Consider the following 15,022-nt stretch of genomic DNA (forward strand, 5'->3'; position numbering starts at 1 on the left):
AAGGCGCTTCCTTTCTGCACAGAGACAAGGGAAGAGGGAAAAAGCTGCACCAGACAGCCAGTTCCCAGGATCAAAAATCTTCCCCCGCTTCCTCTGAGTCCACCGCATGACGCTGGGGCTCCACAGGTGGAGCCAGGTGCGGTGGGGGCGCGTCTCGGGAACTTCAGCGACCAGTGGGCTCGCTCATAGGTGGATCCCTGGGTTCTGCAAGTAGTATCACAGGGTTACAAGCTGGAGTTTCGGGGCGACTCCCCCTCGCCGTTACCTCAAATCAGCCTTGCCTGCTGCCCTCGAGGAGAGGTAGTACTGGCGGCAATTCACAAGCTGTACTTCCAGCAGGTGATAATCACGGTACCCCTCCTTCAACAAGGCCGGGGTTACTATTCCACAATGTTTGTGGTACCGAAACCAGACGGTTCGGTGAGACCCATTCTAAAATTGAAATCCTTGAACACTTATATACGAAGTACACAGTGGGGGGATAAGGGTACCGGCGACCAATGTTGTGTGAGTGTACTGAAATCTAAGATTTATAAGCCAAAAAATATAGAATTTGAACAAACAGTTTAATAGCACGTATAAATAAAATACATAAAATTTCCAGATAAAGAAATTTTAAAACACACAGGTAAAGGATTAAGTAAAAAATGTAAAGGTAAGGACTTAGCTTTTTAAAATAGGCAAGGGGGTCACTGCAGGGAGCCCAACGCGTTTCGTCACACCAGACTTCTTCAAGGGGTAGGGACAGAGTGAGATTGCATGCCTATTTATAGCCCTAGCAGTATTTGCTCTAGGTATGTGATGACATCATTCATCATGTGACCAATTAAAAACATTTGCAATTGTTTAACATAAAAACAGTCAGGACATTACATCAGAACCAGGCCCAAGGTAGTAGGGATCACAGTTGCATGTTCCTACTGAAAAACGAGTGTTTTGAGAGGCTAAAAATGTTCAGAATTATATACGAAGGTTCAAGTTCAAAATGGAATCGCTCAGGGCGGTTATTGCAAGCCTGGACGAAGGAGATTACATGGTATCACTGGACATCAAGGATGCTTACCTGCATGTCCCCATTTACCCTCCTCACCAGGAGTACCTCAAAATTGTGGTACAGGACTGTCATTACCAATTCCAGACGTTGCCGTTGGTCTGTCCCCGGCACCGAGGGTATTTACCAAGGTAATGGCCGAAATGATGATACTCCTTCAAAAAAAAGGGAGTTATAATTATCCCGTACTTGGACGATCTCCTTATAAAGGCGAGGTCCAGGGAGCAGTTGTTCGTCGGAGTAGCACTATCTCGGGAAGTGCTACAACAGCACGGCTGGATTCTGAATAGTCCAAAGTCGCAGCTGGTTCCTACGACGTGTCTACTGTTCCTGGGTATGGTTCTGGACACAGAACAGGAAAAAGGGTTTCTCCCGAAGGAGAAGGCCAAGGAGTTGTCATCTCTAGTCAGAGACCTCCTAATACAAATACAGGTGTCGGTGCATCAATGCACGCGAGTCCTGGGAAAGATGGTAGCTTCTTACGAAGAAATTCCATTCAGTAGGTTCCATGCAAGGATCTTCCAGTGGGATCTGTTGGACAAGTGGTCCGGGTCGCATCTTCAGATGCATCGGCTGATAACCCTGTCTCCAAGGGCCAGGGTGTCGCTGTTGTGGTGGCTGCAGAGTGCTCATCTTCTAGAGGGCCGCAGATTCGGCATACAGGACTGGGTCCTGGTGACCACGGATGCCAGCCTTCGAGGCTGGGGGGCAGTCACACAGGGAAGAAACTTCCAAGGACTATGGTCGAGTCAGGAGACTTCCCTACACATAAATATTCTGGGACTAAGGGCCATTCACAATGCCCTAAGTCAGGCTAGACCCTGCTTCAACACCAGCCGGTGCTGATCCAGTCAGACAACATCACGGCGGTCGCCCATGTAAACCAGCAGGGCGGCACAAGAAGCAGGATGGTGATGGCAGAAGCCACAAGGATTTTCCGATGGGCGGAAAATCATGTGTTAGCACTGTCAGCAGTGTTCATTCCCGGAGTGGACAACTGGGAAGCAGACTTTCTCAGCAGGCACGACCTCCACCCGGGAGAGTGGGGACTTCATCCAGAAGTCTTCAAAATGATTGTACACCATTGGGAAAGGCCACAGGTGGACATGATGCCGTCCCGCCTCAACAAAAAGCTAAAAAGATATTGCGCCAGGTCAAGGGACCCTCAGGCGATAGCTGTGGACGCTCTGGTAACACCGTGGGTGTACCAGTCGGTGTATGTGTTCCTTCCTTTGCCTCTTATACCCAAGGTATTGAGAATACTAAGAAGGAGAGGAGTAAGAACTATACTCGTGGTTCCGGATTGGCCAAGAAGAGCTTGGTACCCAGAACTTCAAGAAATGATCTCAGAGGACCCATGGCCTCTGCCGCTCAGACAGGACCTGCTGCAGCAGGGGCCCTGCCTGTTCCAAGACTTACCACGGCTGTGTTTGACGGCATGACGGTTGAACACCGGATCCTAAAGGAAAAAGGCATTCCGGAGGAAGTCATTCCTACGCTGATTAAGGCTAGGAAAGATGTGATCGCAAAATATTATCACCGCATATGGCAAAAATATGTTGCTGGGTGTGAGGCCAGGAAGGCCCCAACGGAGGAATTTCAACTGGGTCGATTTCTGCACTTCTTACAGTCAGGAGTGACTACGGGCCTAAAATTGGGTTACGTTAAGGTCCAGATTTCGGCTCTGTACATTTTCTTCCAAAAAGAACTGGCTTCAATGCCTGAAGTTCAGACTTTCGTTAAGGGAGTGCTGCATATTCAGCCCCCGTTTGTGCCTCTAGTGGCACCGTGGGATCTCAACGTGGTGTTGGATTTCCTGAAGTCGCATTGGGTTGAGCCACTTAAATCCGTAGAGCTAAAATACCTCACGTGGAAAGTGGTCATGCTGTTGGCCTTGGCGTCGGCCAGGCGTGTATCAGAATTGGCGGTTTTGTCATGCAAACGCCCTTATCTGATTTTCATATGGATAGGGCGGAATTGAGGACTCGTTCCCAATTCCTTCCTAAGGTGGTATCAGCTTTTCATGTGAACCAACCTATTGTGGTGCCTGCGGCTACGTGGGACTTGGAGGACTCCAAGTTACTGGACGTAGTCAGGGCCCGGAAAATATATGTTTCCAGGACGGCTGGAGTCAGGAAAACTGACTCGCTATTTATCCTGTATGCACCCAACAAGCTGGGTGCTCCTGCTTCTTTGCAGACTATTGCTCGCTGGATCTGTAGCACGATTCAACTTGCACATTCTGCGGCTGGACTGCCGCACCCTAAATCTGTAAAAGCCCATTCCACGAGGAAAGTGGGCTCTTCCTGGGCGGCTGCCCGAGGGGTCTCGGCTTTACAACTTTGCCGAGCTGTTACTTGGTCGGGTTCAAACATTTTTGCAAAAGTCTACAAGTTTGATACCCTGGCTGAGGAGGACCTTGAGTTTGCTCATTCGGTGCTGCAGAGTCATCCGCACTCTCCCGCCCGTTTGGGAGCTTTGGTATAATCCCCATGGTCCTTACGGAGTTCCCAGCATCCACTAGGACGTCAGAGAAAATAAGATTTTACTCACCGGTAAATCTATTTCTCGTAGTCCGTAGTGGATGCTGGGCGCCCGTCCCAAGTGCGGATTGTCTGCAATACTTGTATATAGTTATTGCCTAACTAAAGGGTTATTGTTATGAGCCATCTGTTAGTGAGGCTCAGACATATTTCATACTGTTAACTGGGTATAATATCACAAGTTATACTGTGTGATTGGTGTGGCTGGTATGAGTCTTACCCGGGATTCCAAATCCTTTCCTTATTGTGTCAGCTCTTCCGGGCACAGTATCCTAACTGAGGTCTGGAGGAGGGTCATAGAGGGAGGAGCCAGTGCACACCAGGTAGTCCTAAAGCTTTCTTTAGTTGTGCCCAGTCTCCTGCGGAGCCGCTATTCCCCATGGTCCTTACGGAGTTCCCAGCATCCACTACGGACTACGAGAAATAGATTTACCGGTGAGTAAAATCTTATTTTCTCCTAGTCCGTAGAGGATGCTGGGCGCCCGTCCCAGTGCGTACTGTGACTGCAGTTATTGATTTTGGTTGCACTTTGTGGTGTTTCTTCTCTGTCAGGCTATCGCTGACGTTGTTCATGCCATGGCATGTGGTTTCTTATTATTGGTTGGGTTGACACACAGGTTGTGTTCCATATTCTCTCAGCATATGGCTGTATGGTTTCATACCGTGGGCTGGTATTCTGTTGAAGGCCATGTTTTGCGGTATGTTCATGGTGTGAGCTGGTATGACACTCACTGTGTTTAAATTATAAATTCTTTCCTCGAAATGTCCGTCTCTCCTGGGCACAGTTTTCTAACTGAGGTCTGGAGGAGGGGCATAGAGGGAGGAGCCAGTTCACACCCAGTTTAAGTCTTTATAGTGTGCCCAAGCTCCTGCGGATCCGTCTATACCCCATGGTCCTTTTGGAGTCCCCAGCATCCTCTGCGGACTAGGAGAAAAGGATTTACCGGTAGGTACTAAAATCCTATTTTCTGGCTGATGTTTTGGTCACTTTTGAAAGCTGGCGGTGCTTTCACTCTAGTGGTAGCATGAGACGGAGTCTACAACCCACACAAGTGGCTCAGGTAGTGCAGCTCATCCAGAATGGCACATCAATGCGAGCTGTGGCAAGAAGGTTTGCTGTGTCTGTCAGCGTAGTGTCCAGAGCATGGAGGCGCTACCGGGAGATAGGCCAGTACATCAGGAGACGTGGAGGAAGCCGTAGGAGGGCAACAACCCAGCAGCAGGACCGCTTCCTCTGCCTTTGTGCAAGGAGGAACAGGAGGAGCACTGCCAGAACCCTGCAAAATGACCTCCAGCAAGCCACAAATGTGCATGTGTCTACTCAAATGATCAGAAACAGACTCCAATAGGGTGGTATGAGGGCCCGACGTCCACGGGGGGGTTGTGCTTACAGCCCAACACCGTGCAGGAAGTTTGGCATTTGCCAGAGAACACCAAGATTGGCAAATTCGCCACTGGCGCCCTGTGCTCTTCACAGATGAAAGCAGGTTCTCACTGAGCACATGTGACAGAAGTGACAGAGTCTGGAGATGCCAAGGAGAACGTTCTGCTGCCTGCAACATCCTCCAGCATGACCGGTTTGGCAGTGGGTCAGTAATGGTGTGGGGTGGCATTTCTTTGGGGGGCCGCACAGCCCTCCATATGCTCGCCAGAGGTAGCCTGACTGCCATTAGGTACCGAGATGAGATCCTCAGACCCCTTGTGAGACCATATGCTGGTGCGGTTGGCCCTGGGTTCCTCCTAATGCAAGACAATGCTAGACCTCATGTGGCTGGAGTGTGTCAGCAGTTCCTGCAAGACGAAGGCATTGATGCTATGGACTGGCCCGCCCGTTCCCCAGACCTGAATCCAATTGAGCACATCTGGGACATCATGTGTTGCTCCATCCACCAATGATACGTTGCACCACAGACTGTCCAGGAGTTGGCGGATGCTTTAGTCCAGGTCTGGGAGGAGATCCCTCAGGAGACCATCCGCCACCTCATCAGGAGCATGCCCAGGCGTTGTAGGGAGGTTATACAGGCACGTGGAGGCCACACACACTACTGAGCCTCATTTTGACTTGTTTTAAGGACATTACATCAAAGTTGGATCAGCCTGTAGTGTGTTTTTCCACTTTAATTTTGAGTGTGACTCCAAATCTAGACCTCCATGGGTTAATACATTTGATTTCCATTGATAATTTTTGTGTGATTTTGTTGTCAGCACATTCAACTATGTAAAGAACAAAGTATTTAATAAGAATATTTCATTCATTCAGATCTAGGATGTGTTATTTTAGTGTTCCCTTTAATTTTTTGAGCAGTGTATAACAAGAGGAAAGAGGGCCCTGCTCTGAAGAGTTAACAATCTAGTGGGAAGGGTCGATACACAGATGACATGAGGTGCAAGCAAGTGGGAGGTAACCTGATGGCAGTATGTAAGCAAAGCTGAGATGTTCAAGGCATGAGGTAGGGGGATGGAGGAGCGGCCTCAAGACTAGGCTATGCGTATGGACCATGGAGTCTGCTGGACCCTACATTTGAAAATGGTAGTCATGTCCAAAAAGTGACATTTTGGGGTTAAGGAAAAAAGTGTGATATATAGGGTCTTTGAATCCTGTCTACCAATATTGTCAAAGAGCTATCATTGATCATGCTTTATCACCCCAGACCAAGTGTGGATAGATGTACTTATAAGTTGTCTTTCCATATGTCTTATACCTAAGGCATTACAACAACCTGATCCTCTTTGTATTTTATGCCTCAATACAAATGGGCTTGTTGCTCACATGGAAAACATAACGTATTATTTACATACTATAGAGGAAAAATGAACTGCAGTGTGACCGTCACTGCGATACATCTGACTGCTAGAGTCTATATTAAGGCTCACTTCTTTGTTCCTGGAACAACACCTGACCGCTTCAGATTCTGTGTGCCTCTCCTCTCCTTCCTCGGTTGAAGGGTAAATTAGAAAATCCTACATAGTAATATATTATGATTGTTTTCTATAGTGACATTTATTATTTGCACATAGTTTTGAATTACAGTACAATCTAAAATAAAATGTACTTTTGAATGAAACTGTGTTAATATTAAGTGTTCAGTCAGGACCTCTCTGTTACAGTCCCGGCAGGCCTGGGGTATAGCATCTCTGCTTTAATAATATTTTATATAAATTACACATTATGCAATAGCATAGATTACAATTCTGACATGCCTGAGGTGTAATACTGCTTCAGGGATCTAGAAATATAGTTACATAATAAAATCATTATTATTTTCTGTCTATTTTTCACATTTCTAGTTTCTCAGCCAAGCATCGCGGTGGAAAAGAAAAGAGTACATGTACGCCAGCTTTCTGCCAGGCTGGGTGGTACATATGGAGGAGAAACCTCAGGACGAGGCAATGTGTTACAGACGCAATCTAAGCCTAAGAAACCAAAGGGACTATGTGAGCCTCACTCTACTTTACTTTTGTAGTCTCTATGTCAAAATCAATATTCAACCAATGTTGGTGTATTATTATTGTAGTACTCATTGCATGACTTAGAGGGATATTTATTAAAGTTTGGAGAGAGATAAAATTGTGAGAGATAAAGTACGAGCCAATTAGCCAATTGTGTGCTCCCGAGGGTCAAACACGACCCTCGGGAGCAAGCAATCAGACATACACATTAAGCATTATGCACATCTCGTTATTCTGTCATGGCAAGTAAAACTGATATCGGCCATATGTGTACCTGGCCTTAGACAGAAAAGATAGATAGTCTGAGTTAACAAGACTGACATATCCTTAGATATTGTAGAATGTAGATAAACATTATGAGCTACTTCTCAAGGTTCGAGATTAAACATTATGAGAATGTCCATTTAACCAACCCTAACAGTTAACCAACAATGAAAAGTTACCCTCTCACCTGCACACACTAACAATTTATGGTAAGATGACAAACATGACACACACACTAACTACACATCTGCTCTATAGTTTTATTTCTCTTACTTCCTAGAGGATGCTGGGGACTCCGTAAGGACCATGGGGAATAGACGGGCTCCACAGGAGACATGGGCACTAAAAAAGAACTTTAGGTATGGGTGTGCACTGGCTCCTTCCTCTATACCCCTCCTCCAGACCTCAGTTTGATACTGTGCCCAGAGGAGACTGGGTGCATTACAGGGAGCTCTCCTGAGTTTCCTGAAGAAAAGTATTTTGTTAGGTTTTTTATTTTCAGGGAGACCTGCTGACAACAGGCTCCCTGCATCGTGGGACTGAGGAGAGAGAAGCAGTCCTACTTAACTGCTAGGCCCTGCTTCTTAGGCTACTGGACACCATTAGCTCCAGAGGGAGTCAGAACGCAGGTCTCCCCTTGCGGTTCGTCCCGGAGCCGCGCCGCCGTCCTCCTCGCAGAGCCGGAAGATAGAAGCCGGGTGAGTATAGGAAGACAGAAGACTTCAGAGCTTCACCGAGGTAACGCGCGCCAGTTTGTTTGAAAGAGCGGGACCGGAGCCCGCCACTGAGGGGGCGGAGCTTGTCCCTCAGCACTCACCAGCGCCATTTTCTCCACAGCACACGCTGAGAAGCTGGCTCCCCGAACTCTCCCCTGCTGATCACCGGTGACAGAGGGTTTTAAAGAAGGGGGGGGGGGGCACATATTTGGCGCAGTACATATATAATATAAATAGCGCTATAACTGGGTTATTTTTTCCAGGGTTATTGGCGCGGGGTGTGTGCTGGCATACTCTCTCTCTGTCTCTCCAAAGGGCCTTGTGGGGGATCTATCTCCAGATTAGAGATTTCCCTGAGTGTGTGTAGTGTCGGTACGTGCGTGTCGGCATGTCTGAAGCGGAAGGCTCTCCTAGGGATGAGGTGGAGCACATGAGTGTGGTGTCTCTGACTGGTTGGATATGTGGAATGTTTTAAATGCAAATGTAAATTTATTGCACAAACGTTTGGACAAAGCAGAGTCCAGGGAATGTACAGGGGGTCATGCCCTGCCTTTCCGTATGTCACAGGGGCCTTCTGGGTCTCAAAAATGCCCACTTTCTCCAGTAGTAGACACTGATACCGACACGGATTCTGAATCCAGTGTCGACTATGATGATGCGAGGTTGCAGCCAAAATTGGCAAAGAGTATTCATTATATGATTATTGCTATAAAGGATGTGCTGCATATTACAGATGACCCCGCTGTATCTAATCCAAGGGTCCACATGTTTAAAGAAAAGAAGCCTGATGTTACTTTTCCCCCTTCTTATGAATTAAATGAGTTATTTGAAAGTGCTTGGGAAACTCCAGACAAGAAACTGCAGATTCCCAAAAGGATTCTTATGGCGTATCCTTTCCCGATCAAGGACAGGTTACGGTGGGAATCCTCCCCAAGGGCGGACAAAGCGTTGACGCGCCTTTCCAATAAGGTCGCGCTGCCGTCTCAGGATACCGCAACCCTCGGGGATCCTGCTGATCGCAAGCAGGAGACTACCTTGAAGTCAATTTACACACATACTGGTACATTACTCAGGCCGGCAATAGCGTCGGCTTGGGTTTGTAGCGCTGTAATAGCGTGGACCGATACCTTATCTGCTGATATTGATACGATGGATAAGGAAACTATTTTACTGACCCTGGGCCATATTAAGGATGCGGTCCTTTATATGAGAGAGGCTCAGAGGGATGTGGGCATACTGGGTTCCAGAGCGAACACTATGGCGATTTCTGCCAGGCGAGCACTGTGGACCCGACAGTGGACGGGTGATGCCGACTCGAAACGGCATATGGAGCTTTTGCCTTACAAGGGTGAGGAATTGTTTGGGGAAGGTCTCGCGGACCTAGTTTCCACGGCTACTGCGGGTAAATCAACTTTTTTACCTTATGTTTCCTCACAGCCTAAGAAAGCGCCACATTATCAGATGCAGTCCTTTCGGTCGCATAAATCCAAGAGAGCTCGGGGATCTTCCTTTCTTGCCAGAGGTAAGGGCAAGGGGAAAAAGCTGCCAGCTACAGCTAGTTCCCAGGAACAGAAGTCCTCCCCGGCTTCTACTAAATCCATCGCATGACGCTGGGGCTCCGCTGAGAGAGTCCGCTCCGGTGGGGGCACATCTTCGACTTTACAGCCAAATCTGGGCTCACTCTCAGGTGGATCCCTGGGCTATAGACATTGTTTCCCAGGGATACAAGCTGGAATTCGAGGAGGTGCCTCCTCGCCGGTTTTTCAAATCGGCACTGCCGGCTTCTTCCCCAGAGAGGGAGGTAGTTTTGGCAGCGATTCAAAAGTTGTGCCTTCAACAAGTGGTGGTCAAAGTTCCCCTGCTTCCACAGGGGATGGGCTATTACTCAACCCTGTTTGTGGTCCCGAAACCGGACGGTTCGGTCAGACCCATTCTGAATTAAAAATCCTTAAACCTATACTTAAAGAGGTTCAAGTTCAAGATGGAATCGCCCAGAGCGGTCATCGCAAGCCTGGAAGGGGGAGATTATATGGTGTCCCTAGACATAAAGGATGCATACCTTCATGTCCCCATATATCAACCTCATCAGGCGTTCCTGAGATTTGTTTTTACCAATTTCAGACGTTGCCGTTTGGGCTTTCCACGGCCCCGAGGATTTTTACCCAATTAATGGCAGAAATGATGGTGCTCCTGCGCAAGCAGGGTGTCACAATTATCCCATACTTGGATGATCTCCTGATAAAAGCGAGATCGAGAGAACAGTTGCGGGACAGCGTTTCACTCTCCCTGAGGATGTTGCAACAGCACGGTTGGATTCTCAATCTACCGAAGTCACAGTTAGTTCCAACGACCCGATTACCTTTCTTAGGCATGATTCTGGACACGGAACAAAAGAGGGTTTTTCTCCCGATGGAAAAGGCCCAGGAACTTCAGAGCTTGGTCAGGGACCTGTTGAAGCCAGACAGGGTGTCGGTACATCACTGCACTCGAGTTCTGGGAAAAATGGTGGCATCTTACGGGGCCATTCCTTTCGGCATGTTCCATGCAAGGACTTTTCAGTGGGACCTTCTGGACAAGTGGTCCGGGTCACATCTACAGATTCATCAAATGATCCGCCTGTCCCCCAGGGCCAGGGTATCTCTCCTGTGGTGGCTGCAGAGTGCTCACCTTCTAGAGAGTCGCAGGTTCGGCATTCAGGACTGGATTCTGGTAACCACGGACGCGAGCCTCCGAGCTTAGGGAGCAGTCACGCAGGGAAGAAACTTCCAGGGTCGGTGGTCAAGCCAGGAAGCTTGTCTGCACATCAATGTGCTGGAATTAAGGGCCATATACAACGGCCTTCGTCAAGCGGAGACCTTACTTCGAGGTCGACCGGTTCTGATTCAGGCAGACAACATTACAGCAGTGGCTCATGTAAACCGCCAAGGCAGCACAAGGAGCAGAGTGGCAAGGGCAGAAGCCTCAAAGATTCTTCAATGGGCGGAGAGTCATGTAAGCGCTCTGACAGCTGTCTTCATTCCGGCAGTGGACAACTGGGAAGCAGACTTCCTAAGCAGACACGATCTGCATCCAGGAGAGTGGGGACTTCATCAGGAAGTCTTCGCAGAGATTGCAAGTCAGTGGGGACTGCCTCAAATAGACATGATGGCTTCACGCCTCAACAAGAAACTTCCGAGATATTGCGCCAGGTCAAGGGACTCTCAGGCAGTTGCAGTGGACACACTGGTGACACCGTGGGTGTTTCAGTCGGTCTATGTGTTCCCTCCTCTTCCTCTCATCTCAAAGATACTGAGAATCATAAGACGAAGAGGGGTTCAGACAATTCTCATTGTTCCAGATTGGCCTCGAAGGGCCTGGTATCCGGATCAGCAGGAAATGCTCACAGAAGATCCGTGGCCTCTTCCTCTCAGGGAAGGCCTGTTACAAGGGCGCTGTCTGTTCCAGGACTTACCGTGACTGCGTTTGACGGCATGGCGGTTGAACGCAGGATCCTAGCGGAGAAGGGCATTCCGGATGAGGTCATTCCTACTCTGATAAAGGCTAGGAAGGAGGTGACAGCGAAACATTATCACCGTATCTGGAGGAAATATGTGTCTTGGTGCGAAGCCAGGACTGCTCCTCCGGAAGAATTCCATCTGGGCCGTTTTCTCCACTTCCTGCAAACTGGAGTGAATTTGGGCCTAAAATTAGGCTCCATTAAGGTTCAGATTTTGTCCCTATCCATTTTCTTTCAAAAGGAATTGGCTTCTCTTCCAGAAGTCCAGACTTTTGTGAAAGGGGTGCTCCTTTTGTGCCTCCGGTGGCACCATGGGACCTTAACGTGGTGTTACGGTTTCTTAAGTCTCACTGGTTTGAACCTCTTCAAACAGTTGAATTGAAGTATCTCACTTGGAAAGTGGTCATGTTATTGGCCTTGGCTTCGGCGCGGCGAGTGTCGGAGTTGGCGGCCTTGTCTCACAAAAGCCCTTATCTGATTTTCCATGTGTATATAGCTGAGTTGCGGACTCGTCCTCAATTTTTGCCTAAGGTGGTGTTAGGTGCCGCGGTCCGCGGCGCCGCTCGGTCTGCTTCCGAGCGACGCTCACGGCCGCCGCACCTCCCTCCCTGCCCGGCGCCTAGCAACGCCAGGACGCCGTGCGTACTGTAGCCGCCGGTCCCTGGCAACGCTAGGACACCGGGCGTCCTCAGCCGCTGGGACCATAGCAACGGGGACGCCATTGGCGGACCGCGTTCCCCGTTGCCAGATAGGATTGATTAGTTGCTCGTGCAGCAGGGCAGCTGCACGGCAACTAGTAATTAGGGTCTGGGGGCTGGTCTTGCTGGCCCTCCTGTCATTGGCCAGCAGGGTCGTTTTATGGGAGCCAGTACACTGCAGCCTCGCCGGTGATAGCTTCCTGTATGCTGTTCCTGCCTTGCAACGTCTGTTCCTGGTCAGCTGTATCTGGTCGATCCTGCTCCCTGTGCTCCTGAGTTCTGGAGTTCTGAAGCCGGTCCTGGGAATCCTTCCTGTCCAAGTGAACCTGTTGCGGTCATCTGGGGGTTCTCGCTTGTTGGGATTCTCTCCCGGTTTCGTGAGTAGCGGCTTCTGCCGCATGTTGCGGCCTAGGCTGCTTAGTCCTTGTTTTACTTTTGTATTGGTGGTTTTTGCGGAGGTTTCCGCTTTTCACAGTCCTCCCCGGAACTCGGCGGTGCCGTGTGGGGGAGTGGACAGTGGTATCTTTTGTTGTTCTTTTCCTTTGGCGGCGTGCCGCACATATATTTAGTTTTAGGGTAGTTAGTAGCCCCTAGCTTCTGTTTGCTTTAGTTAGAGGTCCCCTTGTTATTATCCTGTCTCGGTTCACGCCTTGTCTCACTCTAAGACCTGGGGGCATCGGAGTTGGGCAGACCTAATCCGCCCTTCAAACGCGGCTGCCTTGGGCCCAAGAAACCATAGTCACTCAGGCGTGAACTGACGACACGGGTAAAACAACGGAGGTAGGGTGCTAGGGGCTATTCCCGTACCATCCCTTATTTCAGCGTCACGTCCTGGTGCTCTGGACTCTCTACACAAACATCTCTCCAGTTCTGAGCATCAGGAACGTAACAGGTGTGTCAAGATCTAGGTAATTCCTTATCAGTATTTACCTTCCAAATGCCTCCTGAGACTGTCCCAGTGTTCCAAGCCTAGATTCCATCTGCACTGTCTGTGTGCAGCACGCTGCATCTCATTGTCTCAAATCTCTTTACTGTGATTCTGGCAGCTTCATGGTTAAAGCTCACATTCAAGTTACAAACAATCTTTCCCTCTAAAAGCTACCATGGGCGCAGCCATGTTTTCCTAATCACATGTTACCTTTCAGCCTATCAGCTGCACTCTGCTCTCAGCCTGATTACACAGCAGCTGCACTCTGGTTAATCAGCCAGCCAATCCCTGCTTCCCAGCAGGTATAAATATCCTGTTCCTGGGGTGGAAAGATGTCAGTGCTTCAATTGTCTTCAGTGATTCCAGTGTGCAGTTCTCCCATGGACTTTCTCTGCAGTACAGCCTGACTCCCTGGTGATTATACTCTGCAGTGTAACCCGACACTCCAGTGATTAACCCTCTACAGTCTACCCTGATTCACCTGTGTCTGAACTCCGGCTTCCCAGCAGCCATTCCCCAGCATCACTTCATGCTTCACCTGTGCTTCTAAGTACAATAGTGCATTTCTATCTGTGAACCCCAGCTTCACTCAAAGCTTACCAACGATCCCAAAGTAACCATCGGTGTTCCGTCATCAATTCCAAGTCACCATCGGTGTTCCGTCATCGATCCCAAGTATTTCTCTGAACTGTGTTTCCTATTACCAGTACCAAGTCATCAGTATTCCTCTGAACTGTGTTAAATAAAACCTTTGAACTTTCCCTTGTTGTCGTGGTCACGCCTTCGGGCATTTGTTCTAAAGGTTCCCTGCATGTCCAAGAACCCTGTACTGCCTCCCAGGTACACATATACCTCAGCCTCTACAACTGAGGCTTCCCCCTGGTCAGCACCAGCCCTCAGTTGTGACAGTGTGGTTTCTTCTTTTCATATGAACCAACCTATTGTGGTGCCTGTGGCTACGAGGGACGTGGAGGAGTCTGAGTCCCTGGATGTGGTCAGGGCATTGAAAATTTATGTGGCCAGAACGGCTCGGGTTAGGAAAACCGAGGCACTGTTTATACTGTATGCAGCCAACAAGGTTGGCGCTCCTGCTTCTAAGCAGACTATTGCTCGCTGGATCTGTAACACGATTCAGCAGGCTCATTCTACGGCTGGATTGCCGTTACCAAATTCGATAAAGGCCCATTCCACTAGGAAGGTGGGCCCTTCTTGGGCGGCTGCCCGAGGTGTCTCGGCATTAAGCTTTACCGAGCGGCGACTTGGCCGGGTTCAAACACTTTTGCAAAATTCTACAAGTTTGATACCCTGGCTGAGGAGGACCTTGAGTTTGCTCATTCAGTGCTGCAGAGTCATCCGCACTCTCCCGCCCGTTTTGGAGCTTTGGTATAATCCCCATGGTCCTTACGGAGTCCCCAGCATCCTCTAGGACGTAAGAGAAAATAAGATTTTAAACCTACCGGTAAATCTTTTTCTCCTAGTCCGTAGAGTATGCTGGGTGCCCGTCCCAGTGCGGACAACATCCTGCAAGACTTGTATATAGTTGTTGCTTACATAAGGGTTCTGTTTCAATTTGGATCAGTCTCGGACTGATACTGTTTTGTTTCATACTGTTTACTGGTTCGTATTTTCCATGTTATACGGTGTGAATGGTGTGGCTGGTATGAATCTTGCCCTTGGATTTCCAAAATCCTTTCCTCGTACTGTACGTCTCCTCTGGGCACAGTTTCTCTAACTGAGGTCTGGAGGAGGGGCATAGAGGGAGGAGCCAGTGCACACCCATACCATGGGCACTACCTTTTAGTGCCCATGTCTCCTGCGGAGCCCGTCTATTCCCCATGGTCCTTACGGAGTCCGCAGCATCCTCTACAGACTAGGA

The 15,022-nt window shown here is 49.0% G+C and overlaps 1 protein-coding gene across 1 annotated transcript in view; it reads left to right on the forward strand.

The window, feature by feature from the left end:
- Nucleotides 1–15,022, forward strand: part of MARCHF10 (membrane associated ring-CH-type finger 10) — a 225,104-nt gene that overhangs the window by 114,986 nt on the left and 95,096 nt on the right. The window contains exon 5 of the mRNA XM_063960018.1: nt 6,883–7,029. Within this exon, the coding sequence (XP_063816088.1) occupies nt 6,883–7,029 (147 nt within the window). The remainder of the gene's footprint in view (nt 1–6,882; nt 7,030–15,022) is intronic.

The sequence above is a fragment of the Pseudophryne corroboree genome, chromosome 3 (assembly GCF_028390025.1).
Source record: "Pseudophryne corroboree isolate aPseCor3 chromosome 3, aPseCor3.hap2, whole genome shotgun sequence".
In the NCBI taxonomy this organism is placed as follows: domain Eukaryota; kingdom Metazoa; phylum Chordata; class Amphibia; order Anura; family Myobatrachidae; genus Pseudophryne; species Pseudophryne corroboree.